The sequence below is a fragment of the Mixophyes fleayi genome, chromosome 7 (assembly GCF_038048845.1).
Source record: "Mixophyes fleayi isolate aMixFle1 chromosome 7, aMixFle1.hap1, whole genome shotgun sequence".
Classification (NCBI taxonomy): Eukaryota; Metazoa; Chordata; class Amphibia; order Anura; family Limnodynastidae; genus Mixophyes; species Mixophyes fleayi.
In genome coordinates, this window is record NC_134408.1 from 113755606 (window position 1) to 113780473 (window position 24868).

General features: G+C 40.2%; 1 protein-coding gene across 1 annotated transcript; it reads left to right on the forward strand.

Moving 5' to 3' along the window:
* Nucleotides 1-7511: 7511 nt before the first annotated feature.
* GBX2 (gastrulation brain homeobox 2) lies at nucleotides 7512-11514 on the forward strand. The gene is made up of 2 exons (XM_075180396.1): nucleotides 7512-8775; nucleotides 10404-11514. The coding sequence occupies exons 1-2, from the start codon at nucleotides 8271-8273 to the stop codon at nucleotides 10913-10915; spliced, it is 1017 nt and encodes a 338-aa protein (XP_075036497.1). The 5' UTR covers nucleotides 7512-8270; the 3' UTR covers nucleotides 10916-11514.
* Nucleotides 11515-24868: the final 13354 nt, after the last annotated feature.

A 24868-nucleotide genomic window follows, 5' to 3' on the forward strand; every position in this document is an offset into this window, starting at 1 on the left:
CAACCCGATCCTCTGCCCCAGGGCCGTAACTAGGGCTGTGCGATAGGTGCGACCGCCCAGGGCACAACGCTGAAGGGGGGCGCAGTTTAGGAATATTTTAGGTTCATTTGGTTAAAATTGAGGGCTATGGGGGCAGCGTTTGACTTTCTCGCCCCAGGCGCAAGAATTTTAAGTTACGGCTCTGCTCTGCCCGCCTGCACTGCAAGGTAATAAATGGCAGAGGAGGGGAGGATCTGACAAAACGTTTTTACGTTATTAAACACACCCAATTTTCACTATTTTCAGCCAATGAGGAAGGGATGTGTGTTTAATTCAAGTCCCCGGACAGCTGACACCCAGTGAGAAAATAATGACAGAGAACGAGTGACAATATGTCAGTGGTAGTGTGGGCCTTGTACGGCATAAAGATAGAAATCATGTTGAGAAGAGCTTGCAGTGGACAGGGCTGTACTTTGCTGGTGATCTGATTCCATACGTGGGCAACGTAATACAACACATTGGTTTTCACCAGATGTAGTGAGTGTTACAGCTTCAGGAGGTGAAAGAACACCAGACGTGAAGCTACTAAAGCTTGTCATGTTGCCCACAATTGGAATAAGCCTTTTAGTCCTGCCAATGCCAACACTCACAGAAGAGTATATTTCAATAACATGGACATTTTCAAGGAGTATATTATAAACACGTGTACTTGATAGCTACACATTTTGAGGCTCATGTAGAGTTGGACACAAACAGCTTTTTCAGCAATAAAACGCTGTTTTACTTCTGCACATGCCCACAAAGCACAAGTTACTGTTGCGGCCATATGTAGACTGAGTGTCCCCTTACAATTGAAGAGGTGGCAGAGGAAGGAGGGGTCATGTAAGGGCATGTTGGAGCAAACGTGACTCACATAGACTGAGTCTTAAGCTGGGTACACACTACAGAAATTTCGCCCAACTTATTATGCCGAGCGATTTTACATGTGACTGATGGTCCGATCGCTCGGTCCATGGACTGCATACACACCAGCCTTGTTTAGGACAATAAAGGGAAGAGCGGACGTCCCTTTAGCAACTTTTTACAGCCATGTTGTCGTGAGCAATGACTGTAATTTCGTACTCACTGTTGTGGATCGGTCGGAAGTTTATACACACTACACAGCGGAAACGAGATTGGAACGAAAATATTAAATGGTATGACCAACCAAATGAGGCAACAATCTTCCATTTGGGCAGACTTTCGACCATCGTGTCACTGCACACACTGAGCCGACTTTTGAACGAGCGGCCGTATGTCGGCTGTTTGAGCCGATTATTGGACGAAAACAGTGTAGTGTGTACCTAGCTTTAGACACGTCAGTCAGGAGACCTGAAACTTGCGGGTGCTCAATCACTGGTGGAAGTTACAAACTAATAGTGATGACCATCAACTTAGATACCTGTATAAGATGTGTCTTTTTTTTTATATGCAATTTCCATCCTCGTTTTAGACAGAAATTGCATCCAGTTCTATATGAGGCCCGTTATTTGTAGAAGATATTGCTCTAAGCACCCGGATAACTACTCTAATTTACTGATCTGAGCCTTGGTTGTTACTTTGATGAGTCACGGAAGAAGTAAAAGAGTTTTCCAGTTTGCCTAATTGTTGCCTGGAGCAAATAGTTAAAAAGAGGGGATGTTTCCCCCTATTAGGTTGCCAGTGTTCACCCTTTCACCCTGTATCCCTACAGGTAGCTGGGATTTCCATATCTCCAATCTCCCTAACAATCCAACCCCCTCCCTGGCCCAAAATAAAGACAGTTTATTTTCTCTGGCCTTTGAAGGCCTAATTAGGAGCAGATCAAATGATAGGGATCAAATATTCACCTTCTCACCTCAGACCTCCTACTGTATTGGATAATCTGCCTGGGACCACACTGCCACTGGCAGAGCAGGAATGGTGATTTTAGGGGCTTACACCCTGGTCGGTGTTTCTGTCTGTAATTACAAACACATAGTGACACACACAGTATAAAACTATGTAAATATTTGGATAGCTCCTCTGATTACAGTTCTATGACTAAAATGACATGAAAAGTATTTGTGGTTTATGTGAGTAGTTTTACAGGTTATAAACATAAAAACATAAACATGCAACATAAACTGTGTATACACTCTGTGCATCACTATAAAATAATTCATGTTCTATTGCCATTACCCATGTACAAGTATATAGAGAGTTATGTACCTGAATATAAACATAGTGGACTGGACAAAAACCTTTAAAGTGACTTAACGCTAGCTCATGTTATGTTAAACCATCGCAAGTTATATTTACTTTATATGCCTAAATACTTACATTGAACCATTCTTACTAGAATACATTAATAATGCAATATCTAAATAGTGCATATAATAAAAATATGTATATTGCATAATTTATTTTAACTGTGTACAAACTATAAAGAATCTACCTGTAACTCGTGCATTCATTAAAATGTGTTAACAATCGATCGTTATAATAGATCTAATAGACTAGCATATACTAGCTCGTGTTGTGTTCCCTCCTTATTTTCAGTCTAGGGTATTTGTGTTAGGATAGCAGTCCAGAATATCCCGTGTAACCATTATAATAAGGCGCTGATGTATCTAAACATACAGAGAATGCAATATAAATGTATAGGACAGTTTGGATGTGTTACTTCTGCATCACATAAACACTACGCAACAGAGATAGCGTCGCTTTTATACTCCATGTACAATTCATTTACGATTATTTATTACACATATCTTATCGAACGTGATATTTAGTTGTGCATGGATTCCCAACCTGGGAATAATATTTGTACACTAATGGTGTTTTTTTTCAAATGAATGGACCGGGGTGGACTGAATCTCACTCCATGTATTTAGATAGACAGTAAGGTGGGCATCTCTAGCTCAATTATTCACCAGGTCCCCACCCCTGCTATTAGCACTGGGACAAGTGACATGGGAAGCTGAGCCCGGAACGTATCGATTAACCTAAGGCTGTGTCACAGAAGCGGTTTATCACCGGTCTATTCATCAACCAGCCGGATATCGCACGGCTGCAGGGGGCACAAGGTGTGAAAAGACCTATGCCAATAGTTGGAGATTAATAAACTAGGTACATGCGGCGATTATCACTATTTTTCCATGTAGACGTGTTTTCATTGAGACTACATATGATCCAAACATACCTCAACTAAAAAAACTTAACTTGGAGCAGAACTATTCTCCACTCATAGAATTGCGATTGTGCCGCAGTAAATAAGTGTAATTAAGTACACCAAAATACAATAATGTAGAACCACTGGACACCTGTTATCTCAGTGCCGTCAAATAATTCAGCGCCATTGAGTAAACCTGTATACAGCTCAAGACTGATTTCAATGACTATCACTGTACATCACTGAAATAACTGTTATGTAGTATCACTGTATACCACTGAAATAACTGTTATGTAGTATCACTGTATACCACTGAAATAACTGTTATGTAGTATCACTGTATACCACTGAAATAACTGTTATGTAGTATCACTGTATACCACTGAAATAACTGTTATGTAGTATGACTGTACATCACTGAAATAACTGTTATGTAGTATCACTGTACATCACTGAAATAACTGTTATGTAGTATGACTGTACATCACTGAAATAACTGTTATGTAGTATGACTGTACATCACTGAAATAACTGTTATGTAGTATCACTGTACATCACTGAAATAACTGTTATGTAGTGTCACCGTACACCACTGAAATAACTGTTATGTAGTATGACTGTACACCACTGAAATAACTGTTATGTAGTATCACTGTACATCACTGAAATAACTGTTATGTAGTATGACTGTACATCACTGAAATAACTGACTGTTATGTAGTGTCACTGTACACCACTGAAATAACTGACTGTTATGTAGTATCACTGTACATCACTGAAATAACTGACTGTTATGTAGTGTCACTGTACACCACTGAAATAACTGACTGTTATGTAGTATCACTGTACACCACTGAAATAACTGACTGTTATGTAGTGTCACTGTACACCACTGAAATAACTGACTGTTATGTAGTATCACTGTACACCACTGAAATAACTGACTGTTATGTAGTGTCACCGTACACCACTGAAATAACTGTTATGTAGTGTCACTGTACACCACTGAAATAACTGACTGTTATGTAGTGTAACTGTACACCACTGAAATAACTGTTATGTAGTATCACTGTACACCACTGAAATAACTGTTATGTAGTGTCACTGTACACCACTGAAATAACTGACTGTTATGTAGTATGACTGTGTGCTATGGAGTACCAGTGTACACCTTTCAGATATCTATGATGTGTTCCTGTTCTTTACCCAATACGCTGCAAGTGTATATTTAAATCCATGTCATTTAATTCTCCTATGTCTGTTTCATTGCCTCCTGCCTCACTCTGTACCAGTCACCTGTTCCACCTAATGCCCACGCGTGTTAGTGTTTCACGTTTACATGCTAAAGTTTCTAATTGTGTTTTTGCATTAATGAAAGGTCCCCTGGCCTGCAGCAATGTGTGGAACCTGGGTGTCTCTGAGTGTCACCCATCCCCGCGTGTTTCGGGGTGTCTCTATGTAACTGATCCCGTGGAGAATCATTTACAAGCACTTGATCTATCCCCCTTGCTCAATTCTCCTCATTATTTATTAGCCTTCAAATTGTTCCTAGTCCTTTGACATCCAATTTACAAGTTTGGGGTCTGTTTTGTCCTGTCCTTTGTCCCGCAGAAAGAATCCGTGTTGGGGAAGCTTTGAAAAGCCAAACATGAGAGGCAGGCTATGAAAGAGGAGAGGGCTGGGGTCTTTTGATTCCTGCGGGAGAGTCAATAGTTACTTTACATAATTGCAGGAGAGAGTTTCAAAGCCACAATCACAAGGACCCCCCTCTCATCCAGAAGTCTATTGGGGCTTTCAGCCACATATAAAGGGGGATGAATACACTCAGGCAGAAAGATGGAGCTTTCATGTTTTGCAAGTTGCAGATTGCTGTGTCCAGATGGGGGAGAGGACACAAACCCCCTTTGTTGTCCCCGAGGGGAGTGCTCTCACCCCACCCCACTCAGGACACTTCCCCAACGTTTGGCACTGGAAGGACTGAGCGAGCAAACAAAATAAGTGGCCATAAATAAATACAAGAAGGAGGGGACTTGGAGCCCTGAACCTCCCTACAAGGAGTGGGGACAAAAGCACTGAGTGTCCGGGTTGATCTGTAGGGTCTGGGCTGGGGGAATGGGACAGCTTGTAATGAGTTGGGAATGGACTGTATTATCTAAATGGAGATTCAACTACCCTTGGGAAACCCCCATACAAAAAAAACCTACAGCATAACCCCCACACAGAAGCCTTCCCCATCAGATGGGCATACAGGAAGAGACAGGCAGGAATCAGCCCCTGACAGAATGACACAGATCACTAACGTGTGATAACGTCCTATGGTCTCCAGTGCACAATCCATCTGCCATGAATCCCGCAACAACACTTCAGTCAGTGTCGCCTGTAACCTGTTTAGTAGACAGGACAATAACCCAACTCACATGTGCACAAATATATAGTATGTTGCATGCAAAACAATATACACTGATGCTGAATTATTTCATTTTATTCACTGCGGTGAAATTCCAAACCTCTCTCCCCACCTAATATATCTATATATATTTTTGTTTTAAAAGCAATGCGATCTAGTTTACAATTCACTGTAACAGAGTGGAGCTGTGTGGATGCATCACCTGCCAGCGCTACAGACAGGCAGAGCTAACGCCTGAAAATCTATTGATATCATCATTTCATTCTACAATAGATCGGTCAGAGGGAGAAATCATTTTATTTCATGTTGAGCGACGGCTTTATAAAATGTTAACGCTCTACTAAGCGCGAGAAATGTAATATAATTTAACACAAACATAAATAATATATATATATATATATATATATATATATATATATATATATATATATATATATATATATACGCCCGCACGCACATATTATACACACACCTATCATGAAAAACGGGAAAATACACTAGCGCAAATAATATAGTAACAAAGTTGTGTTTACATAAATAAGTATATGATACAATTATAGATATAGTGATACAAATATAGTAGTATATACAAGTATAGTAGCATGGTAATGAAAAGTTTGTGGTGTTGTAATAGACTTAAGGAAGGAGAGACAAAAGTTTTAAAAGTAACAAACAGGAAAAGAAGAAATAAATAGGTATTAGTTAGATACCGAAGAACATACGGAACGAATAACCCCAATCATGCGCAAATTTTTTTTATATATATATATATATATATATATATATATATATACACACACACACAAAATGCATTGTATTGATGTATGGTTGTGGTTCTGCCGGCAGCTGCTAACATCTACCTTTTATCACATCACTGATGATCCGCCCTAGTCAGGTACATTCTATAATGTGTGGAACCAATATAGACAAATATTTAATTACATTATACGACCATAAGGTATAATTCATCTGTAATAGCTCTCCATTAACTATTGTCTTTTATGTAAAACATAGCCAAGATCTTGTGTTTATGCTCCAAATATTAAGAATAAATTCCCCCAAAATGTAATGTATACAGGTCAAGTCGAATTTATTTTTATGTAATTTAATTTAGCTGATTCTGACAGTCTTAAATGTTGTTAGGAGAACAGAGACGTGACAGATTAGACAGACCAGTATTATATAAAGCTCAGAATATAATTGTGGTACATATGCCCCATTAAAATTAATTAATACACATACATATATCGTGTTTATATAAAGCATGTACAGAATACATCATTATAAGCGATAGATAGATAGATAGATAGATAGATAGATAGATAGATAGATGATACGCAAATCAAGTGGGATACATGAACACAAAGCGAATTTTATACATTTAGTGATATGCACACGATATATCTTTTATTTTAGCATTAATGCCAAATTATAGTATCTACATAATCTCTAATTAGTCTATTTGTTTTAGATAAGGACATATTAAACGCGAACCCCATGCATCTTGAATATGAGTAGTATATACGGAATACGCGGAACAGTCCGCACACAGTATATACTTTTCTTATGTCACTTCTTCATCAGCAAATACAAACAAACAAACAACTCGTAGCTGTAGTTTATGGAAAGGGTTTTGTTGGCGGCATTATTGCTACCATTGGGGGTGAAGACATAGGACATATATGTGTAAGGAGAGTTGGAGCTATGGACATGGGTTAGGGTGACAGAATATTCCCACTTATTAGTGAGGGACATATCTGATCACAGTCCCCCCATCAGCACTTTATTCTGACACTCTCTGAGAGGTGTGAGATGGGTTAGGTCTGTGGACACACGCCTCCTTCGGTCAACCAGCCAATCACGATCAAGGATTCGGCCCACGTGACCGAGGGAAGGTTCTAAAACCTGCCAAAATGTGAATGGGAAATAGGAGCACAGTTTGTAGCTGCTGAAACCCGGGAGAGAGGAGGCTGCACATTTAGGTCACCCAGAGATCTGACACTTTGAAGAAGATACAGGAAGATATCTACCTACGGTGTCACCAGACATTGTACACTGACTGTGAAGACAGCAGGACCTAGAGGGATCTGCACTACCAAGTCACTCAGGGAACAAGTGAGGACTCAGCTATACACCTGACACTCAGGAAAGGTGGACATCGGACATACAGACAACGAGCAGCAGCAGAATACAAAGAGAGAACTCCACACCCAGACAGGGGGCCGCTATACAGAAGGGGAAGGGGGTGAAGATACAGGAGAAAGAGAGGAACGAACATTGTAAAGTTATTCAACGAGGGCACCCAGCATAGGAGACAGGAAGACCCGAAGATATACATACAGCACCGGACCCCTATAGTCAGAGCCATACAGACAAGTGGCATTAGTACACAACATAACAAAGCGTCTCGTCCACCCACAGACACTAAGTATCAATTAGTGTCACCAGAGGAGAACCAGTGTGTGACCCCGCCTGATCTAATGAACACAGACTAATTTCAGTTTCCCCTGTAGTCTGGAAGACTCCAGTTAGTGTGCACAGGTCCCTGGACTCACATAGACATCTGCTCATACTAGATCACTGGGACTCATTCAATGGACGCTATGACCAGCTAAGGGTCTTTTTCTGCCAAGAAACCACACAATTCTCCGTGCCCTTCTCAGGGTATATACCTATTCTTTTCTAGCCTCCTATTGCCATCAAGTAGCTTATATGAGTGCAGCTTTCCAGCCTCCTCTCATGATGATGCAGCGTCCCTTGGGCAGCAGTACAGCTTTCAGTATAGACTCACTGATAGGGAGCCCACCTCAGCCCAGTCCTGGACACTTCGTGTATACAGGATACCCTATGTTCATGCCATACAGGCCTGTGGTTTTGCCACCTCCTCCCCCTCCACCACCGGCACTGTCCCAGGCCACCCTGCAGCCAACCCTTCAATCCACACATCCCCATCACCAGATCCCTAGTCTGCCCAGCGGATTCTGCTCCAGCCTGGCACAGGGCATGGCACTCACTTCCACACTCATGGCCACCCTACCGGGCAGCTTCTCAGCTTCATCTCAGCACCAAGAAGCGGCCAGGAAGTTTGGAGCCCAAAGTCTGCAAGGTGGATTCGAGAAGAGTGATGGAGGTCAGTCGGATGGAGAGGACACAGGCAAATCTTATGTCACCAAAGAGGGAACCTTATTGCCTTTTGCTGCCTCAGAAGCTTCTTTAGGTAAGTGACCAAACTTTTCAATTTGTAACCACGAAATTCTCTGTTTACATAGCATGTCACAACAACACCCGTGTGCTAATATAATGAGGCATTTTATATATATATTTAAATGTTGTATGCATGTTGTATGGAATATCTAATCACATGTTGCACGATTTATGTGGCTGTGAATTAATTAGTAACCATATAAAGGGTAATTAGATTCATTTATCCCGCTGTCATACACAGTAAAACACACAATATTTCAACTAGAGACTGTACACATTGCATCGCAAATTTCGAAAATACACAGTGTTAGTTCATGTTAAATTAGAGAATATGGGGACAAAAGTATTAACCATGATTTTAATAAAGAAACAATGTAGCCATATAGGTTAGTACAGAAGGCTCAGCTTGTTACTAATTTAGCAACAAGACCACAAGTCATGAACAAAGTATTTTCGTTTTGATTATGCTAATTATATCTGGAGAAAGGACATTTTTTAATGTTAGTATCAGTCCTAGAATTGTAGTTATATTTAGTTAATTAATATTAATGTTCGCTACAAATATTTAAGCGAAGAAATTGTAACGAACCAGATGCAAAATGAATTACAATCCACTTATTTTCATCGGTTACCGGACCAAATAATGCGTCAGGTATTCGATTTTATTATTCAGTTTTCTTTTGGAGGATTTTGGCGATCTAGATGTAACAATAAACACTTTTTGTGGCATATGTCTGTATGCACAACAGCGATCCTAATTTGCCATCACGCGCAATAAAAAATGTGAATGTGATAAAATAGGAATCAAAATATGTTTGTTTTTAACTCATGTAATTGTTTATTAAGCCAGCTAAACACACTTCTGAATTTATTCCTGTTAATTCAAACGTAAGCGGCAAAGGCTATATGCTTGTAGTACACGTCTTACGGGATTTAAAAACCTGTGGGGATATATGTACACATATATATATATATGGAAATACTTGTATGTAATCGTATCTGCGACCTTATGAAGGCGAGATCATCGTAATAAAATATTTACAATGAATTTCTTAGTAATATACATTTATTTAAGATATGATTGACATTTTAAACACATTTGGCGCAATCAACGTTTTGTTCATAAATTCATGTTATTAATCTGCATTTTTCATTTCCCATATATATAGTAATACATAAGTAATACCTAGTCTATCTACACAAAGGAATAAAGGAATATATTTTATACATAGTGTATATTCCATATATATATATATATATATATATATATATATATATATATATATATATATATCTATATATCATATCATATCTATCTATCTATCTATATATATATATATATATATATATATATATATATATCGGAGTCAGGTCAGTCCTTCATCACAATAATTTTTCAGGAGTTTCTGGTCACGAGTGGAATGAAAAGATCTGTTCGCATTATTTACTTAATAGTTTATGGCGAAAGTATAATCTGAATTATACAGAAAAGTATCAAACCGTTTTTTTAATGTGTATCGTTAATGTGGAATATTATTGCTAATATATTATATATTGATTCACTTTGATATGTGGGTGATTGTTCTATAGATGTGTATGGTTTGTATATATGATGTTTATCCTCTTGTGCATGTTGTTCAGGTGCTGTCCGGGGCCAGGGGAAGGAAGATCCAGGGAAAGAGGAGGATGTGAAGGGGAAGGAGGACTCCTACCTGATGGACAGTGACCTGGACTACAGCTCAGATGATAACATTTCCTGCCAGACAACCCACAAAGAAGAGGACACCCCGGAGGAGAGCCCCCAGAACCCCAACCCTTCCAGTAACAGCACCTCTACCGGCAAGAACCGGCGGCGGAGGACGGCCTTCACCAGTGAGCAGCTCCTGGAGCTGGAGAAAGAGTTCCACTGCAAGAAGTACCTGTCGCTCACCGAGCGCTCCCAGATCGCACACGCCCTCAAACTCAGCGAGGTCCAGGTGAAAATCTGGTTCCAGAACCGCAGAGCCAAGTGGAAGAGGGTCAAGGCTGGCAATGCGAACTCCAAAACCGGGGAGCCCTCCAGAAACCCCAAAATCGTGGTGCCCATCCCAGTCCATGTCAGCAGGTTCGCCATCAGGAGCCAACACCAGCAGCTGGAGCAGGCTAGACCCTGAACTGATGTCAGACTGACCACTGGCAACAGACTGCAAGTTTGTGGTTCCCATCTCCAATGTAGACTGAAATGGGAGCCGGTAACTATTTATTACGGCAGGAGAGCTGCCTGGACAGAAGGACCCGGTGGCTGCTCTGGACCTTATCACAGGCTCGTGTCTCCTTCTCCGGGACACGTTCAGCCCATTTGGGACAAAACTTTTCCGGCCCCTGCATTTTTTTGTGCGGGACAAGAGTCCACTTTGGATGAACTGATGTCCTCGTTTAGCTCACTTGAGCTTCCGTTATGTTGTGATTAATTTATTCAGTGTAGCATATTTCTCTTAAATTATACATTTCGACAAAAAAAATCCCAGTCTTGTGAAATCTAAAATGTCACTAATAAATAATCCCACTCGGCCAGTTTGGGAGATGTGGGGTCATTTGAGAGGGTGTGTGGACAGGTCCTGGCTAATCTCCCTTCATCCCCTCTGAGACTCATTTTGTCAAATGTGATCTGTGTGATGTGTAGGGGGGGTTGGCGAGAGAAGGGCTGTGTGGGATTTAATAGCGCAGGACATGTGGGGTCTGTTGGACAAGAAATAAATGAATGTACATTTTCTTTCTGAGAGATTATTTAATTGCGGAAGGTTGGAAGTGTCATCTGTGCAGTAAACGTGTCTGTCGCCCAGGGGAGAGGTGCTAAATCCACAATTAGGGCATGTTTCCAGGGCGCAGGTTTGTGGGCTGGGGGGATGAGGCTTTTTATCACGGGTAGGAGCAGATTCATAATTGTTACAAAGTAACCGGCAGATCAGACCAAGAACAGTGGTTTGGATGTTGAGGCCTGGGATCTGTCAGGTTATTTGTGGCAATTGTACAAAGTGAGTCGGGATCCCAGCAAGAAGCAGGCAGGGTCATCTCTATCCATGTCACTTCATGCCATTGCTTGGATGTGCTGCTAACCAGCTGAATAGCAGATAAAGGGAGGACGGAATCAGCTCTGGTGTGGAGTCCGTTTTATTACCATGTTCTAAGGGGGCTTTTTTCTCACCAGACGTGGTTTCTGCAGGGATTTCTCACTCCACCGTGTTTGATTATAGTAATTAAATAACCAGAATGAAAGCAAAAACATAGGAGTGAATGGGCTGTATCTATTGTAGCTAAGAAATCCAGTTAGGCATATATCTATTATATATCTATAGAAGCACACACATACCTGTGTAGATCAGTAGATAGATAGATGTCCAGATACATATTATATACACATACATATGTTGGTGAGAGGAGGTGAGAAAGATGGAGAGGATCAAGGCAGTTAACACCCACTTAATATAAATTATTCACATGGGAAATCATACACACAATACTGTATAATTAGATACTAGATAAGTACATGTGTGAGTAAGCATGTACATGGGACAGCAAATGATTTATACAGGAAATGTAATGATAGTACTGAAATTGCTTTATTAAAACATGTGAATTTATTCATTTCTGTAGAAGCAGTCTTCTGCTGCATTTACTGAGGGTCTAGAACATCCAATTTACAATGTAAATGAAGAGAATCTATAAAGCATGTGGTACATCAAATGTCTGAAATTTAGACAATGTCAACATTATCCACATATGTGTAGATTATCCTGGTACATGTAGATAATGTCAAATAAATACATCCACATGACATTTTTCCAAGCAATAATAACCTGCCCATTTCTGTAAAAAAAAAGAGTGTTAATGTTGGGGGATGTGGGCAGGGGTTAGAATTTAAACCATTATTATCCCATTCATTTTTTTGTCCAGCATTGTTTTCCAAATCAAAGAGGTCCAAATAAAAAAATCCCTGTTTAGCCACAACTAAAACACTCTTACCCGCAGTAGTTTACTGGAGATACAAATCACCAGCACTGAACTATTTGAATTAGACTTATTGCACATTCTTCCAAGTGTACTTGAATAATGTAAAAATAATCTATTTTTTATCATTATCCACAATCAAATACATAAAAGAATAATATATACTTGTCAGGGACACATAACCACAAGAAAAATAGATAATAGCATTGTGTTACTTTAGAACTTGCATTTTTGTATTATCAAATAATGGAAATAGAACTCAAATGCTTCACAGAAAATATTTATTTATCTTTCATAATGTATGCTTGGAGCACATGCAGAGTGTGGAAATGAAAAACACGCTTAAGACGCACACTTGACCATTAAAAACATATGCACACTTATAATGTCACACATTATAGACATGTACGTAGCCAATGGTGAAGCGATACAGACTATGCTGGTGCTATATAAATAAATGATAATAATAATAATAATAATATCCATACTACATTCCCGTTAGCTTTGTTCTCCTGACACAATTAGCTCACACATCCATTTAGAAGTTTCTCACATCCCCTGTTAAACTACAGTTAAAGTATCATTTTATTGCTACAATGGTTTTGTAAACAGGTGCAATCGGGAATGGTGGGGGTTTGTTTGTGAACAAATATCTGAAATAGCAATCTACTCTATGCAAAAACTGCAGCTTGGGCTATTAAATGTAGCAAATGTAATTCTAACATTTATTAAGAAAGGCTTCCACTAGCTGCTGGCAGCTTGGGCATGATTCTATAATGTGTGCCCTGACTAGTTCTGTCCGTGGCAAAGTAGTATTGAGTAGTCTGCCTATCCCTCACCTTAATGAACAAATATGGTACATTTAGTTTAAAATTGTAGGGAAAATCGAGCTAGGCAGCAACTTTCAACCTTGTAGGTTAGCCTGACTATTTGGCATTATGAAAAGGAAATTATAAAGTCAGAACAATCTAGACTAAAATTGTCCCTTTGCAGTCAAATGACAAAAAAGTACCTGTACTGTTATATTTATGGAGACGTTACTGTTATCTCATATATACATTTTGTTATTCATGCAGTAAAACAGTCCTAAACATACAAACACATAGACATATAAGACTCACAATTCACACAAAATGTAATACTACGGATACATCAGCAACCAAAGAAAAGGTTAAGAAAACTTCTGGTTACACATTTATAATTACAAATCACAGTCGCTATATATATATATAATCCATACATTCTGTTACTAAGCATCAAACACATCAGTAGGTGCAAATTAGTGTATGTTTTAATCTCTTATGTATTAATTTGGAATAACTTCCCCTCATCTTCATCATCATCATTTATTTATATAGCGCCACTATATCTGATGTCCAGCTAGGAAGAAGCAACAGAGCTATTACAAATGTACATAAAGAGCGATAAGTCCATGAAACCTTCCACTGGCTGTGGTATAGAATAATACAGTATAATGATAGAATAAAACGGGAGAGAAATGAGGCCATGCTTTGGTCTAAAGTAAACATGCAAATGGACTGATTAGACAGGCCTAATGGTTATTTTATAATGTCAAATTCTGTAGTTAACGCTATTACACCGAACTATTGATAAAAAATTAAATACAGAAAACTCCCGTCTGATTCACTGTGTGGTGTGAAACATTCACCAATCCAGGCAAAATACACACAAACTAACACACGGAGTTACAGAACACAACCCACTTGTACATAGCATACACAGTGCAGCCCTCACATGTGACAGTGTGATCAAAGGGTTTGATACGGTACTGTAAAGGAAATAATTCCACTCATTGTTGGTGCGGAGTTAGGCAACAAGCAGAAGAGGCCGGAAATCACAGAACATTGAGTGGACAAGGGAACCAAAGTTTGACAGCCACCACGAAGTAGGCCCCGCAATAAGTGGAAGAAGTAAGGGTTAATTGGGCAATGATATCAGAGGTGATTGTTGACCAAGAGAGAAGAGCAGCGAAAAGAGGTAAAGAAATCTGGGGGAAGGCGGTGGGTAAAGTGTTAACTATGAATAAAGGTGAAACATTTCAAGACATGTTATAAGGGGCAGTGACAAACCAGTCTGCATAGTGATGTTGGGAGAGGTAGGGAATAAGCAGCCAGTCTATAGAGGGTAAAATAGTAAAGCATCCTGCAGAGAGATAGCAAGATGTGCAAAGAGCTAGTATTTATCTGAGTGACATGTGGGAGAGTGCTATGGTGAGCTGTGGTCAGGCCGCCTAAGGGGTTACAGCCAGACATAGGGGAGATCCAGTCTACAGAGAGAGGTGTTAGGGGAGAGCCAGCCTGGAGAGGGGGCAGGGAGAGGGGAGTGGGTGCTGGAGAGGGCCTTGATCCTGCACTGGAGAGGCAGAGAGAAGATAAACAAGTGGAGGGGTTTGATTGCAGCCATCATCACAGCTTTCATTTGGCTGCCTAATGAGTCACATCACAGGCAAAGAGAAAAATTGTCACTGGCCCAGGCGCTAATGAATTTTTTTGCAAATTGTAATCAAGGCAGGGCCGTCTGAGGCTGCTGATTAATGGGACTCGGGGGGTTTGGGCTCTCCCCATCCCGTCCTCCCCGCACTAAATTAACAGCAACTTGTCTGAGCTTCAAATTAACTCTCAATGATTAATCCTGATGGGAGCTGTGAAGAATAGCGCCTGCTAATAGCTCCTGGCCCCTGGTGCTGCTTTCTATTAATTCCCATCCCTTTAGCTGCTCCAGCCCGGGGCCAGGGCTGCTCTGCACCATATTTGTTGCTCCCATAAATTATTATTTACATCTGCAGATCAAATCATAGAGGGGGGGCCAGGGGCAGCTGCCGATCCCCCGCAAGAGCCCAAGGGTTTTTATGACCAACACCTAATTTCAATCAAAAGGTCACACATTTCTTCTTAAATGTATTTTGGTCTTTTATGTGTCATTATATGACCCACAAAAATGCCCATACTGTATTAGTTGAGTAATTCATATTTGTACACGTACGTAATGAATTTCCTTGTTCATACAGGCAAACATTATATATGTGAATGTGCGGTATGAAACAGGTTCATTCACATATATGTAAAATATATAAATATATGTAGAACAAGGCCAGACTCACATGCTAGAACGTGGAGCTTGTCTAAAATGGTCAAATTTATCTTTGCGCATGTTCTAGAATTCTAAAACATGATGGGCCTGATTCATTCAGGACAGGGAAGGAAAAAAAGGAGTAATTTTGCACCTTGGCAAAACCATGTTGCATTGGAGGGGGAAGTACATTTAAAATGTGAGGACAGGTTTATAGTTGGGGGTAGGGCATAACCTAGATCAACTTTAAATGTCAGCATAAAAATAAAGGGCCTGATTCATTAAGGATCTTAACTTAAGAAACTTCTTATTTCAGTCTCCTGGACAAAACCATGTTACAATGCAAGGGGTGCAAATTAGTATTCTGTTTTGCACATACATTAAATACTGCCTGTTTTTTCATGTAGCACACAAATACTTGATAGCTTATTTGTACACTGAAATTTAAAGTTGATATTTGTGTGCTACATGAAAAAACAGTCAGTATTTAACTTGTGTGCAAAACAGAATACTAATTTGCACCCCTTGCATTGTAACATGGTTTTGTCCAGGAGACTGAAATTAGAAGTTTCTCAAGTTAAGATCCTTAATGAATCAGGCCCAAAGTTATCAAGTATGTGTGTGCTACATGAAAAAGCAGCCTGTGTTTTCCTTAAGTGCAAGATAATAAACTAATTTACACCCTTTGCATTGCAACATGTCATGAGTTAAATTTCCGACCATGGCCTTATCTGTGTGGAGTTTGTATGTTCTCCTCGTGTTTGCGTGGGGTTCCTTTGGGTGCTCCGGTTTCCTCCCACACTCCAAAAACATACTGGTAGGTTAATTGGCTGCTAACAAATTGACCCGTGTCTGTCTGTGTGTGTGTGTCTGTGTGTGTGTTAGGGAATTTAGACTGTAAGCCCCAATGGGGCAGGGACTGATGTGAGTGAGTTCTCTGTACAGCGCTGCGGAATTAATGGCGCTATATAAATAAATGGTAATAATAATAATAATAATAATGACAGACGTATCCATCTATTTTATCTAAACTTGGGTGGAGCCAGATGCAACAACTGAAAGCATTTTCAGTATGATCTTTACTTAATTCAAAATGTACAGTTGTGACTGACGGTATTTTAAGTCATACTCTCCCGGAATGTCTGGGAGACTCCTGAATTCTGGGTAGGTCTCCTGGTATCCCGGGAGATTAGGTCAACCTCCCGCATCTGCCTACTTCCTAGAAGTGGACAGAATTAGAGCCGCAATGACGCGATTATTCCAGGAACTCCCGGAGGGGCACTTGAAAAAGTAGACGAGTATGGTTTAGGTTTTCGAAATTCAGCTCTTTCTGCCCTGATTTAAAAAAAAACCAACAAACTACAAAACTTTTCTGTGGATATACAGAAATCCAATTGGAAAAGACAAGAAAAAGTTTACATTTTGCTGAGTTTAAGGAGTGGCTAGAACAGGCGTTTGACGCAGCTGTCCAGTAGGGATTATGTTGGCCAATTTGGCAGATAAATTCCATGTTTGAACCCTTAGGCAAAAGCAATTCAGTTAGCAAACAATCAGCTGAGAATCTATTAGATTAAGTTGGGTATGTCCTTTTGGACAAGGATTGTGCGCAGTCATCAGCCGGCCGACTGTATGGGCCCCATCTGATGTTTTGACATGACTGCAAAATAACGGGATCTGCCAATGTGATCATTGCACAGGTGTAAACAGTTTAATGTTTTTAAATATCTAAAAGTTATTAAACATTCAAATTGAATTTTGAAGTTAAGCTCTATGGAAATAAAGAAGCCCAGCTCAAAGGCCCAACACTAGCACAAACACTTGTCACGGCTGCATTTTGCTTTATTTTTGCATTTTTTGTTTGTTTGGGCATATTGTATTTGATGGCCACACTTATATACACACATACCTGCCAACACTTCCAATCCACACAAAAAACGCCATGATTTGCCACCCTGGATCCCATAACGATCCACACATCAATAAAAATTGGTGCAATCATACCATAAACATGCATGGCCTGATTCATTAAGGATCTTAACTTGAGAAACTTCTTATTTCAGTCTCCTGGACAAAACCATGTTACAATGCAAGGGGTGCAAATTAGATTTTGTTTTGCACATAAGTTAAATACTCACTGTTTTTTCATGTAGCACACAAATACTTGATAGCTTATTTGTACACTGAAATTTAAAGTTGATATTTGTGCACTACATGAAAAACAGTCAGTATTTAACTTATGTGCAAAACAAAATCTAATTTGCACCCCTTGCATTGTAACATGGTTTTGTCCAGAAGACTGAAATAAGAAGTTTCTCAAGTTAAGATCCTTCATGAATCAGGCCCGCAGTCTTAAGTGTAGCTCCCTGTGTGAGTCATCCCTTGTCATGTATTAATGTCATTATAGTCCGTGTACTTGTGATTTTATTCTGGTTCTTGGCGTTATATTGACTACACACCTTTGGCTATGGGCCCTGACCTATCAGTCTAGAGAAAAGCTAGGCTCTGTGGCCCTCCATCCACTTTTATCCGCTTTATTTTTTCTATGTGGTGGTTCTAACAAACTACCGCTTCTCAGCGCTTTGCTATATTTTTTTAAAAGCTCCAATTTTATTAAAGACAAAACCTGGGGGTAAATGTATCAAAGTCCGTTTTTGCCTTGTAAAGGCAAACTTGCCTTTACAAGCCATCGCCTCTTTAAATTTTAGCTGCAGAGACGCCGATCTCCTGCGAGATGAAAAAAACGGACTTTGATACATTTACCCGTTGGTGGGCTTTGTCTTTAATAATTTTTAAAAATTACAGAAAAGTGCTGTTTGGCGGGAACCACCGCTTAGTATATATACCTCTTAGTCTTGTTGTTCAAATAAGAAAACAGTGATGACATGTAACAATTTGTTTTTTAACCATCTCTGACTTCATAATGAATTGAAAATTGAACAAGAAAAATGCTACTAGCTGCAGAACAACAACTTGTGCTAGACATGTCACAAATAGAGAGGTTGACAGAATTGAGACTCTTTGGGTACATTATCATGCAGAATTGTACATCCACCTATGGTGTGTTCCACTTGGCCGCTTATAACAATTGTAATCAATTCATATCATAAACTGCTTAATAATACTCATGGTATTTGTAGCAAAGATCAGATAGACCACAAATGCAGCCTGCTTTGTATTAGGTCTATCTACTCTTTTATTGTTAAAGTGATAATTATCGGTAACTATTAATGTCTATATTTACAAGCAATGGGGCACTGGAGGGAAATGCATTGGGGTTGGGTGGATGGGGGCTGCCTGTGACTATAAGATGTTTCTCTTACTGTAACTATGGTGCTGGGACCCATGGTGGCTTATGTCGCAAACTTCTCAAATCTGCTTCTGATCTACCCCTAGCAAGTCATGTTCTAGGAATTTATATCTGTGGGGAAAAGATAATTACTGAACTTGTTAGATGAATTCACCTGTTTTATGAAATCCTGAAAATATGACCTGTTTTGAAAGTCTACAGTAGAAGTTGCATAGTTTTACCTTGTAGTCCAATCTCATAAATACTCTAATCACTATGGGCCTGATTCATTAAGGAACTTAGGTAATAATTTGAGTAAGTTTTCTGGACAGAACCATGTTACACTACAAGGGGTGTAAATAAGTTTATTATTTTACACATAAGTTAAATACTGGCTGTTTTTTCATGTAGCACACAAATACTTGATAGCATTATTTGTACTCTGACATTTAAAGTTGATATTTGTGTGCTACATGAAAAACATCCAGTATTTAACCTTATGTGCAAAATAATAAACTAATATGCACCCCTTGCATTATAACATGGTTTTGTCCAGGAGAAAACTTAAGTTAAAAAAATGAGTACTCCTTAACGAATCAGGCCCTATGAGATTAAGAATAGAGTATTCACTGCAGCTATATATGTTTCATATATTTTATTCCACATATATTTCTATACACAGAAAAGTTTTTGCTATAGAATTGAAAATATTAAACATCCAACACCTCCTACTACAATTCTGATGCTACTTACTTCAGTAATAGAGCCACAAGTTTTTAAAAGGGCCTATCAATGAAAAATAGTGAGCCACTGTCATTGTCTGAACAAAGGTAAGCCCCCCCACCCCCATGAAATACAGCTAGAGGGTTAGGGTTGTAGTCATTTATGATTTTGACATTACATGTGGAATGTTTTATACTGAAAAGTGCTGCATATCATTCTGTAAAGTAATGGTGATGTAATGATTTATGCAAACATTATATTCCCTCTTTTACATATTTTCCTTATGCATGCTATGGAAGCATGCCAACTATACCTGGTCACAAATGTTGTAATATGGCGGACAATATTGGGCAAATGGAATGATATTGCAGCTTCTGTGGCCCCCAAAATGACTAATGATCCTAAGAGTCTTTGTTGGGTATTGCAGAAATTATAGTAAGAAGATGATGACAGCAGAAGTTACACGTGTACCTTTAGCAAGGGCAGGCTGGGCTGGGGGGGAATCTGCCACCCGAGCACGTCCCATAGTGGGCTATATTGGGCTAGGTCACTGGGCCACCTGCATTTTTTTACTTTAAAATAGGCTGCTGGAGTCTTGCTCTTCAGGCTAAAATTTGCCAGCCCTCCCCTGATCTTTAGGTTTGGGGACCAGTAGAATAGATCCTTTGGAAAATGTAATGGCCAGGTTTGGGGCCAGTAGAATAGATATATTGGCCAGGTTTGGAGTAAGTAGAATAGATGTAATTGCCAAATTTGAGGACTAGTAGAATAGGTGTAATAGACAGGTTTGGGGACCAGTAGAATAGATGTAATGGCCAGGTTTGGGGACCAGTAGAATGAATAGGTGTAATGGCCAGGTTTGGGGCCAGTAGAATAGATGTAATGGCCAGGTTTGGGGACCAGTAGAAAAGATGTAATGGCCAGGTTTGTAGTCAGAAGAATAGAGGTAATGACCAAGTTTGGGGACCAGTAGAATAGGTGTAATGGCCAAGTTTGGAGTCAGTAGAATAGATGTAATGACCAAGTTTGGGGACTAGTAGAATAGATGTAATGGCCAGGCTTGGAGTCAGTAGAATAGATGTAATGACAAAGTTTGGGGACCAGTAGAATGAATAGGTGTAATGGCCAAGTTTGGAGACCAGTAGAATAGATGTAATGGCCAGGTTTGGGGACCAGTAGAATAGATGTAATAGTCAGGTTTGGGGACCAGTAGAATAGGTGTAATGGCCAGGTTTGGGGGACCAGAAGAATAGATGTAATGGCCTGGTTTGGGGACCAGTAGAATAGATGTAATGGCCTGGTTTGGGGACCAGTAGAATAGGTGTAATGGCCTGGTTTGGGGACCAGTAGAATAGGTGTAATGGCCAGGTTTGGGGCCAGTAGAATGAATAGGTGTAATGGCAAGGTTTGGGGACCAGTAGAATAGATGTAATGGCAAGGTTTGGGGACCAGTAGAATAGATGTAATGGCCAGGTTTAATCTGGTAAAAATATTCTTCTACTTTTGCTTACTTTTCACATTTAGTAGGAACATATGTACTGCTTCACAGTAATAACAGAGTGGCAGGAGAGGAAAATTAATCTTGCCCACTGTTAAAGATGAATTGAAGTGGGGAGAGATAGGTGAAAGGGAAGTCACGGAGAAGGAGGTTGCAATAGTACATGTAGATGGCCAGGTTTGTAGTAAGCAGAATAGAGGTAACGACCAAGTTTGGGGACTAGTAGAATAGATGTAATGGCCAGGTTTGGAGTCAGTAGAATAGATGTAATGACAAGTTTGGGGACCAGTAGAATAGGTGTAATGGCCAGGTTTGGGGACCAGTAGAATAGATGTAATGGCCAGGTTTGGAGTAAGTAGAATATATGTAATTGCCAAATTTGGGGACTAGTCTAATAGGTGTAATAGCCAGGTTTGGGGACCAGTAGAATAGATGTAATTGTCAGGTTTGGGGACCAGTAGACTAGATGTAATGGCCAGGTTTGGAGTCAGTAGAATAGATGTAATGACCAAGTTTGGGGACCAGTAGAATAGATGTAATGGCCAGGTTTGGGGACCAGTAGAATATATGTAATTGCCAAATTTGAGGACTAGTCTAATAGGTGTAATGGCCAAGTTTGGGGACCAGTAGACTAGATGTAATGGCCAGGTTTGGAGTCAGTAGAATAGATGTAATGACCAAGTTTGGGGACCAGTAGAATAGATGTAATGGCCAGGTTTGGGGACCAGTAGAATAGATGTAATTGCCAGGTTTGGGGACCAGTAGAATATATGTAATTGCCAGGTTTGGGGACCAGTAGAATAGATGTAATGGCCAGGTTTGGGGCCAGTAGAATAGATGTAATGGCCAGGTTTGAGGACCAGTAGATTAGATGTAATGGTCAGGTTTGTTGTAAGTAGAATATATGTAATTGCCAAATTTGGGGACTAGTAGAATAGGTGTAATAGCCAGGTTTGGGGACCAGTAGAATAGATGTAATTGTCAGGTTTGGGGACCAGTAGACTAGATGTAATGGCCAGGTTTGGAGTCAGTAGAATAGATGTAATGACCAAGTTTGGGGACCAGTAGAATAGATGTAATGGCCAGGTTTGGGGACCAGTAGAATAGATGTAATTGTCAGGTTTGGGGACCAGTAGACTAGATGTAATGGCCAGGTTTGGAGTCAGTAGAATAGATTTAATGACCAAGTTTGGGGACCAGTAGAATAGATGTAATGGCCAGGTTTGGGGACCAGTAGAATAGATGTAATTGCCAGGTTTGGGGACCAGTAGAATAGATGTAATGGCCAGGTTTGGGGCCAGTAGAATAGATGTAATGGCCAGGTTTGAGGACCAGTAGATTAGATGTAATGGCCAGGTTTGGAGTAAGTAGAATATATGTAATTGCCAAATTTGGGGACTAGTAGAATAGGAGTAATAGCCAGGTTTGGGGACCAGTAGAATAGATGTAATGGCCAGCTTTGGGGACCAGTAGAATAGATGTAATGGCCAGGTTTGGGGACCAGTAGAATAAATGTAATGACCAGATTTGGAGTCAGTAGAATAGATGTAATGACCAAGTTTGGGGACCAGTAGAATAGATGTAATAGCCAGATTTGGGGACCAGTAGAATAGATGTAATTGCCAGGTTTGGGGACCAGTAGAATAGATGTAATGGCCTGGTTTGGGGACCAGTAGAATAGGTGTAATTGCCAGGTTTGGGGACCAGTAGAATAGATGTAATGGCCAGGTTTGGGGCCAGTAGAATAGATGTAATGGCCAGGTTTGAGGACCAGTAGATTAGATGTAATGGCCAGGTTTGGAGTAAGTAGAATATATGTAATTGCCAAATTTGGGGACTAGTAGAATAGGAGTAATAGCCAGGTTTGGGGACCAGTAGAATAGATGTAATGGCCAGGTTTGGGGCCAGTAGAATGAATAGGTGTAATGGCAAGGTTTGGGGACCAGTAGAATAGATGTAATGGCAAGGTTTGGGGACCAGTAGAATAGATGTAATGGCCAGGTTTAATCTGGTAAAAATATTCTTCTACTTTTGCTTACTTTTCACATTTAGTAGGAACATATGTACTGCTTCACAGTAATAACAGAGTGGCAGGAGAGGAAAATTAATCTTGCCCACTGTTGAGGATGAATTGAAGTGGGGAGAGATAGGTGAAAGGGAAGTCACAGAGAAGGAGGTTGCAATAGTACATGTAGATGAGAGAGAGGTATAAGAGCTTTGATAGCATAATGGATGAGGAACGATCTCATCCTGGAAAGTTTAGAAGGAATAAGTGACATGCTTGGGAGAGGGACTGGATGTGGGGAGTAAAGGAGAGGGTGGAGCCAAGGATGACACCCATGCAGGGGACATGAGGAGCAGAGGAGAGCATAGTGTTGTCCAGAGAGAGAGAGAGAGAGAAAGATGTGGGGAGGTTTGGAGGGAAAGAGGGAAGATGGTGAGATATGTTTTAAACATGTTGAGTTTTAGATAACGTGGAGATATCAAATAGCAGAGAGACAACTGTACAAATGAGAATGGAGGAGAAGTTGGAGGTGAAGGACAGGCTTCTTTTTGCCCAGAAATCCTCTCCACTAGACCTCACTTTCACTCATTAGCCTCATGCATGAGACTGATCTGAATGTAGCTTAGTTTCCTGAGTTATATATCTGAGTACTCCTATGAGACATCACACAGTGTCAGTGTGATCAGCAGCAGAAAGCTGCTTATGATTGCCACAGTGAGAATCAGATTGATGCCCCAGAATTTTGTGCACATGGAATGGCATTCTAGTACATTAATGAAACATGCTTAGAGAGGGATCAGTGTGAGGCACAATAAGAGGCATGAGAGAGGGATCAAAGTGAGGGGCAGAGAGAGAGGGCAAAGAGTGTGGAAATCATAGGCATGAGAGAGGGCAGTGATATATATATATATATATATTATTTTTTATAGTGAAATGTTAGGTTTCCTTAGCGAGCACATAAATAGAAACCCCACTATGAATCCTGTGTTTGCCTCTGGAGTTGTATATTTGTATGTCATTAGCATAGAGGTAATAAAGGAGACAGAAGAAGTTGGTTAGTTTATCAAGGAATGACATGTACACGAGGAGGAGCTGGAGGTAGAAACAGAGAAGGAGCAGTTGCACAGGTAGAAAACAGTGTCATGAAGGTCAATGGATTGAATGGTCTGCAGGAGGAGATGTTGGACCACAGTGTGGAAAGTGGCAAAGAGGTCCAGTAGGATAACCAAGGAGATGTGACCTTGGGTTTGGCAGAGAGAAGATCACCGATGACTTTAGTAAGGGCAGTCTCTGTGGATTGGAGCAGGAGCACACTTAGGTGGAGTTTCCAGTTGCCCAGAAACCCCTCTGTGTGGGATTTATCATGTCCTAATGGCAACTTCACAGTATGCTGATGCCATCAGGAGGTGTATGGCCCCTTTAATCCTCCCCTTCATTCACTGAATGACAGGGACTGTACAGCCTATTATTATAGAGCACGACCCTTCTAACCTGCAGCATCATGCAGTGGGAGCCAC